General features: G+C 40.8%; 1 protein-coding gene across 4 annotated transcripts in view; it reads left to right on the top strand.

Annotated features, from left to right (window-relative positions):
* The window catches only part of ptpn4a (protein tyrosine phosphatase non-receptor type 4a), a 216,927-nt gene that overhangs the window by 183,383 nt on the left and 12,167 nt on the right, over positions 1-21,377 (top strand). For all 4 annotated transcript variants that reach the window (XM_059970335.1, XM_059970334.1, XM_059970333.1 and 1 more), the window contains 5 exons: positions 992-1,082; positions 8,146-8,207; positions 13,005-13,151; positions 17,092-17,220; positions 19,801-19,949. In XM_059970335.1, coding sequence (XP_059826318.1) covers positions 992-1,082; positions 8,146-8,207; positions 13,005-13,151; positions 17,092-17,220; positions 19,801-19,949 — 578 coding nt within the window. The remainder of the gene's footprint in view (positions 1-991; positions 1,083-8,145; positions 8,208-13,004; positions 13,152-17,091; positions 17,221-19,800; positions 19,950-21,377) is intronic.

Here is a 21,377-nt window from a genome sequence, read left to right as displayed (position 1 = left end):
CTTATAAAAGTAGTCTCCCACATGTGCGCATAACACAGCAATCTCTGAAGATGTTACAAGGTATGGTGATTGCTAATTGAAGATTAATATGAAGTCATTTAAACTGTTGGTGCTAGTTAACCAATTAATTGACTGCTCTTTCATAACCCTTCAGTCATTGGAAAAGCAACTCCCTGCCCTCCTCTTCTCCTCCCCCCCCCCCCCCCCCCACCAATGTCCAACGATCCAACGATTTTGGAAATAAAGAGTATTTGCATCTGGTGTAATGTTACACACTACACACTCTACATGTTGATTTTTTTGTCTTACTGCGATACGGCACAGAATAGGCTCTTCAATCCACACGACTCAACAACCGATTTAACCCTAGCCTAATCAGAGGACAATTCATAATGATCAATTAACCCACCAACAGGCACATCTTTGGACTGTGGGAGGTAACCCCATGGTCACAGGGAGAACGTACATACTCCTTACAGACAGTGGCAGGAATTGAATCCAGATCACCTGTACTGTAAAGTGTTGTGCTACCGTGCTGCCTATAGGAAGCTATATAGCTATAAGAAGTTGATTACATAATGTACAACAATTTCCAAGTGCTGTGGCATCTTTAATATCTGTCTGGCCAGACAAGAAAAGGAAGTAATGTCCAATTTATTAAATCATCTCAGGAAATGCAGTGCTTGTGTAGTTTAGAAAAGGATCGAGAAGCAAAGCGAACCCTAGTCAGGATTTAAAAACAATTTCTGGCTAATGGTACTGGGGAATCAAATAAGTTGAGCTAATGACTTCAAATGCTGATCGTCCAGTTGAATTCACTGAAATATTTACCAAATCTGTAGCCATTTAAAGTGCAAATAGCTCCTTGTATGCATTGTCAATAAAACTATGGAACAGTAAGCGTTGCATAGGTTTATTTTGATAGTTTTTGTCTAGCCTGTTATATTTCTATATCGTCATTGAAGATAAAACTGTTCTTTTTTTCTCTTAGCAACTGTATAGAAAAAAGCCTGGTATGACGATGGCATGTGCCAAGTTACCTCACAATATTTCCAAAAACAGATACAGAGACATCTCACCTTGTAAGTAAAGGCTTTAATGTTATGGCAATGTGGCCTTGCTCTATGCAAGGAACTTAGAATCAACAAGATCTCACAACAGAGAAGTGTTTTATTCTTCATCATGAACAGTTATTTTTAATCTGGTCATCTTTAAGGAAGACAATGGACATCTGTAATAAGACATAGGAGCAGAATTAGATCATCCAGCCTTTCAAATCTGCTACCATTTGATCGTGGCTGATTTATTTTCCCTCTGAACCCCACTCTCCTGCTTTCTCCCCATAGCCTTTGACACCCTGACTAATCGAGAACTTATTAAACTCTGATTTAAATAGATCAATATATTGAATGACTTTGCCTCCACAGACATCTGATAGATTCATCGCCTTTTGGCTGAAGAAATTCCTTCTCATTTCTGTTCTAAAGGGATGCCCTTCTACTCTGAAGCTGTGAAACTGTGCCCTCTGGTCCTCTGGTTATAGACTCTCCTACCATGGGAAACATCCTATCCACATCCACTCAATATATGTCTTTCAAAGCTTGAGAGATTTCAGTAAGACTCTTTCCTCTCCCCTCCACCCCCCCACCCGCCATTAGAAACATAGAAAACCTACAGCACAATACAGGCCCCTCGGCCCATGATGTTGTACTGAATATGTACTTATTTTAGAAATTACCTAGGGTTGCCCACAGCCTCTAATTTTTTTTCTAAGCATGTACCTATCCAGGAGTCTCTTAAAAGACCCTATCGTATCTGCATCCACCACTGTCGCCGCAGCCCATTCCATTCACTCACCACCCTCTGTGTAAAAACAACTTGCCACGATATCTTCTCTGCACCTACTTCCAAACACCTTAAAACGGTGCCCTCTTGTGTTAGCCATTTCAGCCCTAGGGAACAAGCCTCTGACTATCCACATGATTAATACCTCTCATCATCATGTACACCTCTATTAGGTCACCTGTCATCCTCCATCACTGCAAGGAGAAAAGGCCGAGTTCAATCAACCTATTCTCATAGGGCATGCTTCCCAATCCAGGCAACATCCTTGTAAATCTCCTCTGCACCCTTTCTATAGTTTCCATTTCCTTCCTTTAGTGAGGTTACCAGAACAGAGCACAGTACTCCGTGGGGTCTGACCAGGGTCCTATAAAGCTGCAACGTTACCTCTCAGTGCTTAAATTTAATCCCACAGCTGATGAAGGCCAGTGCACCATACGCCGTCTTAACCACATGGTCAACCTGCGCAGCTGCTTTGAGTGTCCTATGGACTCGGACCCCAAGATCCCTCTGATCCTCCACACTGCCAAGAGTACTATACTATATTCTATATATACTATAATATTAATACTATATTCTGTCATCATATTTGACCTACCAAAATGAACCACCTCACACTTATCTGGTTTGAGCTCCATCTGCCACTTATCAGCCCAGTTTTGCATCCTATCAATGTCCCGCGATAACCTCTGACAGCCCTCCACACTATACACAACACCCTCAACCATTGTGTCATCAGCAGATTTACTAACCAATCCCTCCTCTTTGGATCCGAGGCAGCATCTCCAACACCATCACACTGAGCATGGGAGCCCCCCAGGGCTGTGTGCTCAGTCCACTGCTGTTCACTCTGCTGATCCATGACTGCGCTGCAACACACAGCTTGAACCACATCATCAAGTTCGCCGATGACCCGACCGTGGTGGGTCACATCAGCAAGAATGATGAGTCAACATACAGAGAGGAGGTGCAGTGGCTAATGGACTGGTGCAGAGCCAACAACCTGTCTCTGAATGTGAACAAAACAAAAATGTTGATTGTTGACTTCAGGAGGGCACGGAGCGACCACTCCCCGCTGAACATCGACGGCTCCTCGATAGAGATCGTTAAGATCACCAGATTACTTGGTGTTCACCTGGCGGAGAATCTCACCTGGTCCCTCAACACCAGCTCCATAGCAAAGAAAGCCCAGCAGCATCTCCACTTTCTGCGAAGGCTGAGGAAAGTCTATCTCCCAACCCCCGTCCTCATTACATTCTACAGGGGTTGTATTGAGAGCATTACACGCTGCATCCGCAAGCAAACAGCATTATGAAGGACCCCACGCACCCTTCGTACAAACTCTTCTCCCTCCTGCCATCTGGAAAAAGGCACCAAAACATTTGGGCTTTCACGACCAGACTATGTAACAGTTTCTTCCCCCAAGCTATCAGACTGCTCAATACCCAGAGCCTGGACTGACACCTTACTGCCCTGTTATCTTGTTTATTATTTATTGTAATGCCTGCACTGTTTTGTGCACCTTATGCAGTCCTGGATAGGTCTGTAGTCTAGTGTAGTTTTTTTTCTGTGTTATTTTTTTTACATAGTTCAGTCTAGTTTTTGTACTGTGTCATGTAACACCATAGTCCTGAAAAACATTGTCTCGTTTTTACTGTGTACTGTACCAGCAGTTATGGTCGAAATGACAATAAAAAGTGACTTGACTTGACACCATTTCATCCAGGTCATTTATAAAAATCATGAAGAGAAGGAGTCCCAGAACAGATCCTCGAGGCACACCACTGGTTACCGGCCTCCATACAGAATATGACCCATCAACAACCACTCTTGGCCTTCTGTGGGCAAGCCAATTCTGGATCCACAAATCAATGTCCCCTTGGATCCCATGCCTCCTTACTTTCTCAGTAAGCCTTGCATGGGGAACCTTATCAAATGCCTTGCTGAAATCCATAAACACTACATTTACTGCTCTACCTTCATCAATATGTTTACTCATCTCATCAAAAAATTCAATCAGGCTGGTACGGCACGACCTGCCCTTGTCAAAGCCATGCTAACTATTCCTAATCATATTATGCCTCTCCAAATGTTTATAAATCCTGCCTCTCAGGATCTTCTCTATCAACTTACCAACCACTGAAGTAAGGCCTACTGGTCTATAATTTCCTGGGTATCTCTACTCCCTTTCTTGAATAAGGGAGCAATATCTGCAACCCTCCAATCCTCTGGAACCTCTCCCATCCCCATTGATGATGTAAAGATCATTCCAGAGGCTCAGCAATCTCCTCCCTTGCCTCCCACAGTAGCCTGGGGTATATCTCGTCCAGTCCTGGTGACTTAATCAACTTGATGCTTTCCAAAAGCTCCAGCACATCCTCTTTTTAATGTCTATATGTTCAAGCTTTTCAGTCCATTCTTTTTAACTCCTGTGAGTATAGGCCCATAGCATTAAATGCTCCTCATACATCAGCCCTTTCATTCCTGTGATCTTTCTGGTAAACCTCCTCTGGACTCTCCAATGTCAGCACATCCTTTCTTAGATAAGGGGCCCTAATATGCTCACAAATGTAGATTGAGTCAACCTGCAAGTTAACCCTAAGGTAATCCCTCACTGGAACTCCCAAGTCTCTTTGTACTTCCAATTTTTGAAAAAGTATATGCCTTTATTCCTTTTACTAAAGAGCATGATGATACATTTCCCCACACTATTTCATCTGCCCATCACCCTAACCTGTCCAAATTCGTCTGCAGCCTCCCTGCTTCCTCGAGACTACCTGCCCCTCCACCTATCTTTGGTCACAAAGCCATCAATTTTGTCATCCTTAATGTATAATAGGAAAAGTGGGGACACAACACTGACCCCCATGGAACACCACTTGTCACCCCAGAAAAGCTTCCTTTATTCCCGTTGTTTGCCTTCTGCCAGTCAACCAATCTTTGCTTATGTATTCTGCAACACATCAACAAATCTCAAAAACTTGCTGAACACAGCACTAATGCAAGGAAAGCTTAAACAAAGTAAAGTCATTCTTAGAACAAGTACTTAAATTAGAAATTACTCAAAAATGTTTGTTCCAGTGACATGTCACCTTCCAGATAAGGTACGATTTTGTTACGTCTCAGCAAGATTTTTTTCAGTACTTCATCCAAAAATGCATTACAAGTCATTTCTTAGAGCAAATGGTATTGCCTCTTATTATATTTCTATATTCATGGAATTTCTGGTGCTTAAACTGATCTTTCAATTTAACTGGTCTGTGGCAGTGTTTATCTTCCAAAGAAGACTCTTCCTGCCATCTCTAAGCTGTCCCTTGAATGCATCGGTACACTCAACAATTGGCAGAAGATTCTGCTTTCTAAGAGAGACTGAACTGCATTCCTTATATATTTTTTTGACCCTTCACTTTATCTATCTCCCTTTATAATCTTATTCTCTTAGTATTTTCCATCAGATTTATTAACCATGGTGCCTTCATCCAAGTTATCCATGTTATGAGGTCCCAGCACTGATCTCTGTAGCACACCACTTATTACGTTTTACCAGTGAGAAATAGTGTTATTCTTTTGGCTGGTCATGCTGGTATTTTGCCTTCATCAGGATTTGGCCTGAAATGTTTATTCATTTTCGTAGGTGCTGCCTGACCTTCGTTCTTCCAACATTTTGTGTGTGCTTTGAAGAGTATTTATTCTATTTTCTAAAGGTTGTTTTAACCCTCTGACTACCACTGTTTTAATCATACCTGAGCAACTTTCTATATTGAAATTCACTATTTACATAACTGTTTTGGAAATGTATAAAATAATTGTAATTTTGTCCATCTTCCTTGGTGTTAACTATAGCAGCCAATGGTCCATCAATTGCCCCTCATTTCATACATCCACCTCCATTTCATTCAATGTTACTGCACTTAAAATGGTGTCCAAATAGAAAATTTAGTAGTTTGGAAAGAAATGAAAATTTTACAGGATTAATACAATTTTAATATTTGGAACCAATGTTAAGATTACCCTCGATGAAGCGTCTCGGCCCGAAGCGTCGACAGTGCTTCTCCTTTAGATGCTGCCTGGCCTGCTGCGTTCCACCAGCATTTTGTGTGTGTTGTTGAGATTACCCTGCTGCATTTTCACTGAATTACTAGATCAAGCAATTTAGCAAACATGATTAAAAACTGATGCAGCGGATTTGGAATTGGATGAGAGAAAGTTTGCTCTTAAATTCCAATTGATATATGGTTAAATCCTCAGTTGGCAGGATGAGATTTCGTTGAGAATATTTTAAATGATAAACAAACATGAAAGTTGCATTTTTAATCATAAGATTTCATCCTGTGTTCATTGCGACTTCTGGTTCTACCTAATTCTGGCCTCCCTAGTTTGCTTGCTCACTTGATCTGGTATTCCTATCGACTTCTTGAAATCTTTTCTATATATTGGGCTTGATGTTACTTTACCGATATGGGCAAGACTGCAATTTCTACCTTGCCTCTTGCTGACACATTTCTCCATCCAGCTTCAAAAGTCATCCATTTGTAGGTGGAGATGCAGTACGGCCACACAGTACTTGGTGCTGTTCTGTAGCCTGAGATTCTGTTGGCAGTAGTGAGAGTTATTGCACAAGGTCATTTATTGAAGGATGTGACATTGCACCAGAATGAAATGAGGTGGGAGTGAAGATTACTAAAGGTCAATAAAATCCATGATGTCAGTGATTTGCTTCCAAAATGAGCCATGCAGATAGTCAGTATTGTTCAAGTTCATTCGGTTAGTCACTCTTGACCGATTTATTAATTGACAGGCAACGCTTCCAAATTCAGTATCATTTTCCTCGTATCTCATCCCACTTCATTTCATTTTGTATCCTGTCTTAACATAATGTGAATCCCCCCCCAACACCATCAAATGTAATGTGTATCCCACCCCCACCCCACCGAATATAATGTGTATCCCACCCCATCTAATATAATGTGTATCCCACCCCCACCCCACTGAATATAATGTGTATCCCACCCCTGCCCCATTGAATATAATGTGTATCCCACCTCCCGTCCCATCTAATATAATGTGAATCCACCCCCACCCCATCTAATATATTCTGAACCCACCCACCCCACCGAATGTAATGTGTATCCCACCCCCACCCCATCTAATACAATGTGAACCCACACCGCCCCATCTAATATAATGTGAATCCACCCCTGCCCCATCTAATGTAATGTGTATCCCACCCCCACCCCATCTAATATAATGTGTATCCCACCCCCACCCCACCCCATCTAATACAATGTGAACCCACCCCGCCCCATCTAATATGTGTATCCCACCCCCACCCCATCTAATATAATGTGTATCCCATCCCCACCCCACCGAATATAATGTGCATCCCACCCCCACCCCATCGAATATAATGTGTATCCCATCCCCACCCCATCTAATATAATATGTATCCCACCCCCACCCCACCCCACCAAATATAATGTGTATCCCACCCCCACCCCATCTAATATAATGTGTATCCCATCCCCACCCCATCTAATATAATGTGTATCCCACCCCCACCCCATCTAATATAATGTGAACCCACCGCGCCCCATCTAATATAATGTGTATCCCACCCCCACCCCACCGAATATAATGTGAACCCACCCCCACCCCATCTAATATAATGTGAACCCACCCCCCCACCACATCTAATATAATGTGTATCCCACCCCCACCCCACCCCATCTAATATAATGTGTATCCCACCCCCACCCCACCCCATCTAATATAATGTGAATCCCCCCACCCCATCTAATATAATGTGAACCCTCCCTCCCCCACCACATCTAATATAATGTGTATCCCACCCCCACCCCACCCCATCTAATATAATGTGAACCTTCCCTGCCCCCACCACATCTAATATAATGTGTATCCCACCCCCCGCCCCATCTAATATATTCTGAACCCACCCCACCCCATCTAATACAATGTGAACCCACCCCTGCCCCATCTAATATAATGTGTATCTCACCCCCACCCCACCCCATCTAATATAATGTGAATCCCCCCACCCCATCTAATATAATGTGAACCCTCCCCCACCACATCTAATATAATGTGAATCCCCCCACACCCCATCTAATATAATGTGAATCCCATCTCTCATCCCACCTGATATTAAAGTGAATCCCCCCCCACCACCCCACCCACCTAGGACATTTGGAAATTCAAAGGCAATCTAGATATTGAACACTTTATCTGAATTAGGCCTAAATATTCCATTGTGCAAATTTACCAAGCTCATTGCTTTTCTTGTAGATGATGCAACACGGGTTATTCTAAAGGGTACAGATGACTACATCAATGCAAATTATATAAATGTGAGTACAAGGTGTCCTTTGGAATTCTATTCTCTACAGCAATAAGCCTTTTCTGAAGAAACTTCGTACAATATAAAGATAATGGATGAACAATGATGCATTTTTTTCAAAATATTACCCAAAAAATGTTTTGCATTTCCCACCAAGTTTTATTTTGTAATTGCCCACGTAGTGCTGCATGAATCATAAAACCAATTGTTATGAGTTGTTTTGGTTCACTTCAGTCGTTTGGGTTGAAATGTTTAAAAAAATATGGATGGAGAAGGCAAAGTAAATCCAGATCAGATCGTTGATCCATTGACATGAATCCATATTCTACCATGACAACAGGAGAATTTAAATTCAACTTATAAAAGAAATCTGGAATTTAATATCTGCTTTCAGTGACCATGAAACTTGCTGAATTTTTTCTTAATGTTTTTCTTAACATTTTTCTTAATGTTTGAAACTAGAGGGGCAACCATTTTATGCATATATAGTAAGCTTCTTGAGTGTTGTTGGCTTCACTTTATCAAGTGAGGATTTGCCTGTGACCACCTGTTCAAGGAAAGGAGGAGCTGATTGATGTATTTAACATCCACAAATCGTCCTGCATTTTTTAATTAATAAAGTCAAAGAAATAACTTGCTGAGGGAGTAAGGAAAATTTGCTTTGGTTGATTAGCTAAGTAAAGCAGAGCAGAACAGAAATGCTTTGAGGTGAGTGTTACAGTTTTAAACCCAATTATGCAGATAATATAACTATAACTGGGTGCCACAGTAGCGCAGCAGTCAGCGCGATGTCAAAGTTCAGAGTTCAACTCTGAAGTTCTCTGTTAGAAGTCTCTGTATGTCCTCTCCTAGAATGTTTCGGTTTTCTCCAGGTCCTCTGCTTTCCTCCTATGGTCCAAAGACATATCAGGTTGATTCATTGTCCCATGATTAGGTTAGGGATAAATCAGGTTGTGGGTCATTGCAGCTTGAAGGGTCAGAAGGGCTTCTTTGTGCCACGTTGCTAAATAAATAAATTACACGGAATGATGTTGAATTAATAAATAACATTTCAAAAGGAAAACTAAAGGTGTAGAAAGGAACATAGAAATCAACAAAATAAGTTGCTTTATAAGACTTGTACCATTATCATAGCAAGAGGTAGAAGGAAAGTGAAACTCCTGTTCAACGCAGGTGAACTTGCGGGTTCTGTGTGCCTGTATTTACTATTATGGTGCATGGCAATGTTTGAGCAGCATACCGTTCCAGACTGAAAATACCAAGCAAATATGATACTAGTTCCACGGACACGTGATCTTTCTGCGGTGTTAACTTTAATGCAGCAGCAAGGCGCAACTGCATGTAATCAAAATTGTACCAAAAATACTTGGCCAATGTTTGAGCACCCTTCAGGAAGGTGAACCCACGGAAAGCAGTCCAGACAGGGTACCTATCTAAGTGTTCACTCATCTTTAACCTCTTGCGTCAGCAGTCTGAGTTACTTGCCTTCTTCAAGAAGGCTTCAATTATACCAGTGCCCAAGAAGAATGCAGTAACCTTCCTCAATGGCTATCATCCAGCAGCACTTATAGCCACAAATTTGAAGTGTTTTGAGGGGTTGGTAATGAAATATATCAACTCCTGCCTGAAAAGTGACCTGGTTCCATTCCATTTTGCTGAATGGCACAACAGGCCCACAGCCAACACCATCTCATTAGCTCTTCATTCAACCTTGGAATATCTGAATAGCAAAGGTGCATATATGAGGATGTTGTTCATTGAGTATTCAATACTCTCATCCCCTCAAAACTAATCAATAAGCTCCAAGTCCTAGGCCTCAGTACCTCCTTATGCAACTGGATCCCTGATTTCCTCACTTACAATCACAGTCAGTTTGGATTGGCAACAACATCTTCTCCTCAATCTCCATCATCACAGGTGCACCACAAGGCTGTCTGCTTAATCCTCTGCTCTACTTGTTTTATACTTATGACTGTGAGGCTAAGCACAGCTTCAAAGCCATGTTTAAGTTTGCTGACAACACCACTGTTGTTGGCCGAATCAAAAGTGATGACTGATCAGCATATAGGAAATATATACAGCATATATTGAAAATCTGGCTCAGTGGTGCCACAACAACAACCTCTCACTCCATGTCAGCAGGACTAATTGGATGATTATTGACTTCAGTAGGAGGAAACCAGAGGTCCATGAGCCAATTCTCATTGGGGAGTGAGAAGTGAAGAGGGCCAGCAATTTTAATTCCTGTTATAATTTCAGAGGATCTGTCCTGGGTCCAGCTTTTAATTGCCATTATGAGGCAAGCAAAGCAACGACTCTACTTCCTTTCAAGTGTGCGAAGATTAGGCATGTAATTGGACTATGGGATTAATGGATTTGTGGCTAAATTTGCCGATGATACAAAGATAGATGGAGGAGCGGGTGGTGCTAACGAAACAGAGAGCCTGCAGAGAGACTTGGATAGTTTAGGGGAAAGGGCAAAGAAGTGGCAAATGAAATTCAATGTTGGAAAGTGTCTGGTCATGCACTTTGGTGGAAGAAATAAATGGGCAGCCAATTATTTAGATGGGGAGAGAATTCAAAATGCAGAGATGCAATAGGACTTGGGAGTCCTTGTGCAAGATACCCTAAAGGTTAACTTCCAGATTGATTCAGTGGTGAAGAAGGCAAATGAAGTGTTGGCATTCATTTCTAGAGGTATAGAATATAAGAGCAGGGATGTGATGTTGAGGCCCTATAAGGCCCTCGTGAGACCACACTTGGAGTATTGTGTACAGTTTTTGGGCTGCTTATTTTAGGAAGGATATACTGACATTGGAGAGAGTTCAGAGAAAATTCTTGAGAATTATTCCAGGAATGAAAGGGTTACCGTATGAGGAACATCTGGCAGCTCTTGGGAGTTGCCCTGGATTTCAGGAGAATGAGGGGGGATCTCATAGAAACATTCCGTATGTTAAAAGCCTGAACAGATTAGATAGGGCAAAGTTATTTTCCATGGTAGGGGAGACTAGGACAAGAGTTCAGGATTGAAGGACGTACATTTAGAACGTTGATGTGGAGAAATTACTGTCATCAGAGGGTGGTAAATCTGTGGAATTTGTTGCCACAAGCAGCTGTGGAGGCTAAGTCATTGGGTGTATTTAAGGCAGAGATAGGTTCTTGATTAGCCAGGGCATCAAAGGATATAGGGAGAAGGCAGGGGAGTGGGGATGACTGGAAGAATTGGACCAGCCTATGATTGAATGGGAGAGCAGACTTGATGGACCGAATAACCTAATTCTGCTCCTATATCTTATGGTCTTATGTGCTTTGGAGAGTACATTGAAGGGTTGCATCATGGCCTAGTATGAAACACCAATATCTTTGAACAGGGAAGCTAATAAAAAGTAGTGGATACAGCCCAGCCCATCACAGGTAAAACCCTCCACATCACTGAGCACATTTATGAGGAGTGCTGTCACAGGAAAATAGCATCCATCACCAGGGACCCATCCCCCACCAGCCAGGCCGCTGCTGTCATCAGGAAGAAACTTAATCTGGTAGTATATGATGACGTGTATGTAGTTGGATAATAAATTTATTTTGAACTTTTAGACTGAAAAAGTTAAAGCCCTGAATACAAGGATGGATATGACTATGTAAGGAAGTGATATGTGGAGCAGTGATTATCAGGTACTAAGTAACCAGTGTTCAGCTTGAAAACAAGTGTACATTATGAGTTTATTGAGACAAAATGGAAGAATGCAGTCCATATTTGTCTTGTATTAATGTTAGTGGAAGTTAAACTTCAAATGTTGCAAGCATATTCTAAAGTAGTTCTCTATCCATGGCCATTCAGAATGTTTATTCCTTGAATTACATTACTAGGGATCATGTTGAAATAAATTATTAAATATCTGATATCATTATGGTCAGCAATACAAAAATCAACATAGAAGGCCTTGCTAAATCTGGGTTCTTAATGTTATCAAGTTTAATTGTCATTCAACCATGCATGAATACCAATGAATCTGAGGCCTCTGTCGGTCAGAGTTGACCACGGATATTGCGTCCTAGCTGCCTAGATACACAAGCCTGGGCAGTATGACATGAAAAGCAAGCTCTTGCCCATGTAGCAAGCTCCCCATTCCACACAACTGATGAACCCAAAGGAGCGACAGTTCGGCACCAGCAGCACTGCAGGAGTTGCCAGTCAACATTGAACTCAATGTAGGACTGCCCTAGGGACTCCAGCTCTGTATTTTTTCCCTTGGGGTTTACTCCCGAAGCCTGCCCCATGAGTGGGTATAGCTGCAAGGCTGTGGCGGTTTGAGGTCAGAGTTTTTCTTCTCCACCCATGAATGCAACCATTCATCCGGGACTAAGGTATGAAACAAGTAGCGATGGTCATACACAGCACAAGGCACAAATAACACATATAAGATAGCAGTCAACATACAGTCTCACAAGAATTAATGTAATGTAGCTTCACAATCTGAAATCTTCATAAATGTGATATTTTGTTTGAATTTTGCCCGATGTGCATTATATAAGTTTTTAGTAGATTGGTGTTGCCCTTTGGTATTCAGTCTAATATGGAACCATACCTGTAAGATAACTGGACAGGAGAAATGGACTTAATTGCCTCTCAGTTATTCTTCAATTTGATGGCATTTAAAATCGTAAGTGTGATTTTTGCACTATTATCCTAAATGGAGAAATATGAACTTAAAATCAAATGAAGCTATTAGCATAAAAGAAGCTTCTTAGACTGGATAGATCATAACTTTGTAATTAGCTGTAATTTGGTTATTTTGTATTTTTCCAGATGGAAATCCCTTCTTCCAGTATAATAAACCAGTACATCGCTTGTCAGGGACCTTTGCCCAACACTTGTCCAGATTTCTGGCAGATGACTTGGGAACAAGGATCTTCTCTGGTTGTGATGCTCACTACTCAAGTAGAAAGAGGCAGAGTAAGTAAATGGAATGAGGATAAATTCAGTATTGGCAGAATTTGTGTGGTCACTTTGTATCCGTGTCATCTTTGTTTCTCTGTATGCTTTTACCCCATGTATCAATCAGATGAGTTACTATGCACAGGGATCCATCAGACACTAAACATCTGTTGGGTTGAATTGCACGTTTATACTCTCTAACCTGTCTGCCGGGGGCCTCCTGCACTGTTTTGAGACCCAATGTAAGCTTGAGGAATGGCATCTCACCTGTCTCTGTACTCTACTTCCTCTACTGAAATCACAAACTTAAGATAACTCACACTCAGTTGAAAAAGAAAATGTTCTACAGATCTTTCACGTGTGATATAAGTTTTGTTTCTCATCCATCGAGGCATATCCTGCTGAACATTTTCTAGAGCTCTGCATTTAAGTTTTTGCATTCCTTTGATCTCATCAGAGTACTCAGTAATCTATCAGCTGGATATATTCTACTTCTCAAACTGACTGCATACTGTTAGAAACCTTCCCTTTCTCCTATCTGTTCCTCTTACACCTTTTCTGTACCTTAGAACTAACTTGTTTTCTTTACCCTGACTTAAAAGCTTTAAGTGTGAAATGGAGCCCGACTAGTTGTGTTTCCAGCTTTTCTCTTATTCCAGGTTTCAAACGTCTACAGGTTTCTATAGACTCTAGCTCTGTTCAAGGTTATTTACAGTATTGCAATTTATAATTCATTTTCATTTGGTTGTAGTGAACAGTTTTAGATAGCGATACTAAATTTTGATGTATATTTATTGGTCGTATAGTTGGGAATGAATTGGAATGTTTTACAGTCATCCGTGGACATGCACTGATCTGATACTGTGATGAACAAAAGACCATTGGTGAATCAACCAAAGGTGATTCAGCCTGGGGCATAGACCTGAGTAATGCCTGCAACCCCAGTAGCCAGTCATTTTCTTTTCAAAGCTCAAAATTCAAAATAACGTTATTACCAAAGTACATATGTCATCGTATACAACCCTGAGAATCATTTTCTTGTGGACATTCACAAAAATACAAGAAACACAATAGAATCAATGAAATAACTCACCCAACAGGACGGACAAACAACCAGTGTGCAAAAGACACAAATTGTGTAAATACAAGAAAGAAGAAAAAAAGAAATAAAAATAATAAGTAAGCAATAAATATCGAGAACATGAGATGAAGGGTCCTTGAAAGTGAGTCCATAGTTTGTAGGAATGGGGTGAGTGAAGTTAGCCTGATGGTTGAGGGGTAATAGTCATTCTTGAACCTGGTGAGGTGGGTCCTGTGGCTCCTGTGCCACCTTCCTGATGGCAGCAAATTGAAAAGAGCATGGTCTGGATGGTGGTGGCCCTTGTTGATGGATGCAGCTTTCCTGCAACATCGCTACTTGTAGATGTGCCTAGTGGTGGGGTGGGCTTTACTCATGATGGATTAAGCCATATCCTCTACTTTTGCACCATTTTTTGTTTCAGAGCATTAGTGTTTCCATACAGAGCTGTGATGCAGTCAGTCAGTATAACTTCCACCACACATCTATAGAAGTTTGTCAAAGTTTTAGATGGCATGCTGAATCGCTGCAAAGGTCTAAGGAAGTGGAAGTGCAGCAATGCATTCTTTGTAATGTCATTTACATGCTGGACCCAGAAAAGGTCCTCCAAAATGAGAACACTGAGAAATTTGACATTATTTTCTTCTGTGCCATTATGAATCTGAGCATTGGAATGGTTCCCCAATATCCATTGACTTCAGTTTTAGCACATTTCGGCAAGTGCTATCATGCTGCTCAACTGCTGCTTGAAACCTAGTTTTTTGGTCAATGATTGAACAGGCTGTGATGAGGTTTGGAGCCAATCAAAGGGAGTGGAGAAAATTAAGATGACAAGATTCAAAGTGTTTTATTTACCATTACTGACTATCCACCTGCACTTGGTGTCTCAATTGTCGAGTCGAGTGGTCTTTGAACACGTGTAGTAAATGGAATCTCAATAGCAGGTTCTTCCCTTAGATGAAGGAAATAGGAGGAAGAGTGGGAGTTGTACTCTCTGTGTTTGCATGGAACCTCCATCACTCCAGAAACTGGTCCTCCTTTGCAAGCCTGTTATAATGTAAGATGTTGAAGCTCTGATGAAAAGTGATCTCCTTGAATATTATTTCCTTTCCCATTTTATAGTTGCTGTTTGATTTGCAGCTCCATTTGTTTTAGCTTTCCATTATTTATAGTAGAATTTCCATTTTCATGTTCCTTTTTAGGGTTAGGCCATTTCTGCTGTTCTGGTGTTTCACTCTTCCAGTTGTACTTATATTGGTTCCTATGCCTTGACCTCTTGAATCCTATATTTTCTCTACTTTTTCTTTTAGTTTGTAATGTGCCGTGTTGTACGACATGGTCGTTCTTGTCTTTCCGTGACCATGATTGTTCTTGTCAATGTTTTCCTAAAGAAGTGGTGTTCTATTGCCGCCTTCTGGGCAGTGTCTTTACAAGACAAGTGAACCCAGCCATTATCAGTACTCTTCAGAGATTGCTGTCCAGCATCAGTGGTCGCATAACCAGCACATGATATGCACCAGCTGCTCGTATGACCATCCACCACTTGTGCCCATGGCTTCACGTGACTATAATCCAGGGGGCTAAGCAGGTTGTGCAAGTGTGACCTGCAGGCCAGCGAAGGGAAGGAGCATCTTACAGTTCACACCTCCTTTGGTAGACTGGTCCAGCCCGCCACCCATTTTCTTTAAGACATGCGTTTTAAAGTATTACTTTTGGTTCTCTTCATTACCTTCCTGTAGATTGGTGACAAGATTCTGGATAACATCCATAATATTTCAGGACCAAATTGACTTGATAAGTAACAGGAAAAGAGACTATAGGAGTTCTTCCATTGAACCACAATGTGAATTTATTTCTGGTTCATAATACATTTAAGAGGGTGAAATGGCCATGTAACCGACTATATGCTAGCCCTCCTTACCAGTTTAGTAGCATCTCCACTTGTGTTATATGATAATACTTTGGCAGCTATTTCTGTTCTGCTTATTTAGCATGTCTTTTAGTTAATGTACATTTTTTTTGTCTCTGAAAGTACATTTGCATGTCTGGTTTCTGAAACGTCTACTTTACTGCCTTCTGTGAGGATTACCAGAATGTTTTAAAAGCTAGCCAGCATTGCACTTCGCAGTTCAGTGTTGATTCCCATCCTTGCCACTCCTGTAAGGACAGTAGGTGTTGTTTGTAATAATGCCACATGAACCCATGAATACTACCTTACTTTTCCTTTCTTTTTGTTTGCTCTCTTTGTGCAGTACTTAATTTATTTTTATGTAGTGCTGTGCAAAAGTCTTGGGCACATCTACAGGTGTTTCTCTCCCCCCCCCCCCCCGCCTTACAAAGGTAGAGCATTCCTGTGAAACCTTTCTTAAGCCGAAGTGGCGTAAAGCGAAGAACCATTAATTTATATGGGGAAAATATTCTTGAAAGCAAAAATCCTCTTTGTAATGCGAAAACAGGGTTACTAATGTAGGTCTTTTGTAAAAGCAAAGTGGCGTAAAGTGTACATTTGTAAAGCAGGGGACACCTGTATATAATTAGGGTGCCTAAAACTTTTGCATAGTACTGTATTTACAAAAAATTATAGTATTTGTCAATGTGGAGCAGAGAGCAAGTTTGTAAGTCTGGTGGGAGTAAAGGATGTTGGGAATGGCAAGGGTAGCGTGCCATGGGAGGGGACAGGTTGCAGAGGAGTGCTAAGGGCGGGGGATAGGGGCTGTGGCGCAGGTGGAGACACACCCTGCCCTGAGGCACCAGATAAGGTTTCTGAATGGACACTGAACCAACGAAAACTGCCTCACTTGTTTTTTCTTTTCTATTTTTGCACTACGTGTATGTGTATCTCTCTAAACTATATTTTCTTGTTATGACTTCCCAAAATAGGTTAAGTGTCACCAGTATTGGCCTGAGCTTTCTGAAAATGCATCATATGGGAATTTTGAAATAGGTTGTCATTTGGAAGAAGGAAACCCTGCATACGTCTTCAGAGAATTGACTTTAACTAATTTAGAGGTACGTCATCGAGGACCACTCTTCACTGTGTGACCTACGTACATTCCTGTTGCATGTCGATCCTTCCTACCTACCGATTAACTATTCAACATCACTGGCTTGTGTTTCCTGATCTCTGTTTGCAGTCCTGAGCACTTATCACAAAATGTTAGCAGATCATGTCATTGGGAGTGTAATGTACGCCCACATTGCTGCAGGAAATTCACCCAATTGGAGTTCACAAGTTGCTACCAAAGACAGTGAGATACAGAATAAAAATAGACCTTTAAAGAATGTGTAGGTAGCAAATAAATAAACACAATCTGAAACAAGATGGGTTTTTTTGGGTTCAAGTGGCCAAAAGTGGTGAGATGGATAATTTTTGAAGAACGTAACCATCTGTAATGCAAGGGTATCCTGTATCAGTGAAGCAAAAATAGTAGTTACTAATTTATTGAACTTTTCTTACTGAGTATCTCCAGTTTGGATGAAGATTCTTATTGCAACCATTTGGGTGTTCTGAAGTCAGTGTCTTTTAGTTTCAGTTGGCAGAAATTATTAAATGCTTGTTTGTTTAATTGGTTCTATATTTGTAAATTTCAGAATAACCTTCATTGATAGTGAAATACAAGCAGGCACATCACATGACAAAAGTGTTATCTGTCTTATTCTCAGTGATCTCACATTTTACTTGTAAGTCAGAAGACCGACACTATAAATCTACTTGCCACTTTGATGTTAAGGAAGCCTTGAACTATTGGAGGTGCCATTTTAAATCACATCTGCCCCTTCATGTGATTGTAAAAGATCTTGCAAGACCTTGCTTGATGTTTATCTCTTTGATACCTGTGAAGCTATGTTCCAACAGGAAAAACAAGAAACTAATTTTAACTGAACTTCTGTTCATGTGACTTTTGATGTTCTGTTGATCGTATGCAATTTTTTGCAAAAACATTCACTAAGTAAAAATACTTGCAGTTGTTAGGTATTTTTCTAGTAAATTATTCTAATGCCCAACCACAGGCACTTAGAAATTTTGCAATATACTGAATGACTCTTTAAGCAGCTTTGTGTGATTAGATTTGTAGTATATATGGAAATTGACTTTCCTGTTGACAGTGTGCAGGTTTAGATGTTTTTCTTCACAGCACTTAGTATTTTTAGAACATAGAACACAGAACGTTACAGCACAGTACAGGACCTTCAGCCCACAATGATGTGCTGACCTTTTAGCTTACACTTGAGTTAATCTAATCCTTCCCTCTTTTCATTTCTAAATCTGCAGTTCATAGCTTCTCAAATTTAACAGGAAAACCGTGTGCTTAAGAATTCAATTAATGGAAAGAACTACAGTTACAATTCAGATGAAAACCAACTTACTGTACAATTTGATTTTGATTTTTGTGCAAAGATATGAAACTCCTAAAATTGAAGAAAATAACAAACCAAGCATTTCCCAAGAAAATTACCTGGAAGTGACTACAGACTTTAAAGCAAAACCTTCTGACTTAAAGTTTAAATGTGGTCAGCAGACCACAGCTGGAAATTCTGAGATGTAAATAAAATCTGAGATAGCTGAGAAAGGTTTAACCTGCTATATAAGCACTTACAGAGTCCTAGAGCACTGTCCATGTAAAAAAAACCTGCCCATCATCTTTGCATAAAAAGCAAAAAAAATTGTACAGCAAGTTGGTTTTCATCTGAATTGCACTGCAGTTCCTTCCATTAATTGGCCCATCTAATCCATGTCTAGTCCCTGCACTTGAATCACAGGTCTCCATTTCCACGCATCCATGTACTATCCAGGCTTCTCTTAAAAGTTGAAATTGAACCTGTATCCACTGCTTCCAATGGCAGCTTGTTCTGCACTCTCACCACCCTCTGAGTGAAGAAGGTCCTCCTTAAACATTTTTCCTTTCACCTTTAACCCATGGCTTCTAATTTTAGTCTCACCCAACCGCAGTGGAAAAAGCCTGCTTGCATTTACCCTGTCTCTACCCCTTATAACTTACTGTACATGCTGTGTTATATTGCAATGGCACCAGTGAAGCAAAATGTTATCCTGGAGCTTACATGGATATGTTTGTTTTTGCTTCAAAGTGCATTTTACAATTGATGTCATCTTAACTAAAAACAGCAGGGAAGTTACCATGCTAATAGTAGGAAAAATAAAGTTTGGAGTTCCTTGGTAACCTGTCAACAATTTGGAAACCCTAATCACCCACTCCTAGAGTCATAGGGAAAGAGGAGAATAGCTTAGAAACATGACATTTAACCTACGACAACCAGTAACCATTGATTTACACCAATCCCATTTTCCCCACATTCCATCAGCTCCCATATGATTGTAGTATTCACCTGCACCATAGCCAGCAATTCTACCAATTCAAATGTCTTTGGCTGTAGGAGGAAAACTGAGCACCAGAAGAAACCCAAGTGATCACGAAGAATGTGCAAATTCCATAGGTCAGGAATGAACTAGTCTGGCTCTGTGAGACAGCAACTCGACTGATTGTGCCACTTACTAGTTTGATTTTGATGGAGGAGTTGGAGGCAAACCCTGCTTCATTTAGTGAGCTGTAATCTATTACAACTTCACAGAGAAATGAGAGCCGTCCACTCACACAGATCCAGTATATTGCCTGGCCCGACCATGGAGTTCCTGATGACTCGAGTGACTTCCTGAAGTTCGTGCTGCTCGTTCGAGAAAAGAGAGTTGGCAAAGATGAACCAGTTGTTGTACACTGCAGGTAAATTGTCTTAAACTGTTTTCAAACTACTAGAAAGGTCATAAACTAAACCATCAAAATTTATTTATTTTTATTGAGGTACAGCGCAGAATAAGCCCTTCTGCCCCACCGAGCCTCACTGCCCAGTAATCCCCGATTTAACCCTAACCTAAGCAAGAGACAATTTACAGTGACTAATCAACTAACAGCTATATCTTTGGACTGTGGGAAGAAACTGGAATACCTGGAGGAAGCTCACGCCCAAGGTCTAAACCAATTTAGACCCAAGATGAGAGATTGTTACTTCCAGAGCAGAAACATCAAATAGTTTTTACTCCAGTTAGTCAGTGGCATTGTTTTAGTCTGTAATTTTATTAGTAAGGTTGTTTAAGATAAATAGATACTTTATTAATCCCAAAGGAAGTTAGTGTCACAGTAGCATTAGAAGTGCACAGATATACAAATATTAAAGAGAAGTAAGAAAGAATAAAATATGTTACCTTAAGAATAAAATGTACAAGATTTACTAGTCAAAGATTAAACATGAATTTAAACAGAAACTTGCTGCAGATTCTTTCTATTTTCAAATATATGAAAGTTGTGTTAGGTGTTTTCTATTTCAATACTTGCACCACAGGAAAATACTAATTAATCATTATAAAATATGTGACTGTTAGATCTTTAAAAATGTATATGCTGGGAGCCTAAACTAATGGAAACCTGAAAGTTGTAGAGTAAATCTTTTTACGTCAAAGACCCTTTGTTAGAAGTGGGTGACACCCATCGTCATAAATTGGGGGGCTGCTTTGTCGAGCATCTCTGCTCCATCTGCTAAAAGCGGAACTTACATTTTAAACTGTGGCCAAGCATTTTAACTCCTGTTCCAATACGTCAGTCTGTGACTTCCTCTTGTGCTACGATGAGGCCACCCTCAGGGTGGAGGGCAACACGTTCTATTCCATCTGAGTTGGCGCCAACCTGATGGCATGAATATTGGTTTTTCTTACTGTTTTTAAAAAAAATCCCTTCCCCTCCCCCTTTTCCTCTATTCCGTACTCTAGACTCACTTCTTATTACCTACCTATCACCTCCTCGGGTGCACTCCTCCTCCCTTTTCTGTTATGGTCCACTCTGCTCTCCTGTCAGATTCCTTCCTGTCCAGCCCTTTAACCATCTGCCTCCCCCCCCCCCCCCATTTTTTTATTCTGGCATCTTCCCCCTTCCTTTGCAGTCTTGAAGGGTTTTGGCTCAAAACATTGACTGTTTATCTATTTCCATAGATGCTGCCTGACCTGCTGAGTTCTTCCGGCATTTAGTGTGTTTTGCTCTGCAGAACTTCTAATGTTTAGGAGGAAAAAGAAACTTGTTAACCACAGGATATCTCTTTGATAAACTGGGGTGACCATGGTGATGGGCTGTAAGTAAAGTTATCTGATCAGTGAGTGAATA

Source organism: Hypanus sabinus, chromosome 5, assembly GCF_030144855.1.
Source record: "Hypanus sabinus isolate sHypSab1 chromosome 5, sHypSab1.hap1, whole genome shotgun sequence".
Lineage (NCBI taxonomy): Eukaryota > Metazoa > Chordata > Chondrichthyes > Myliobatiformes > Dasyatidae > Hypanus > Hypanus sabinus.
Note: the sequence above shows the minus strand (reverse complement) of the source record. Positions and strands in the feature narration are given on the sequence as shown.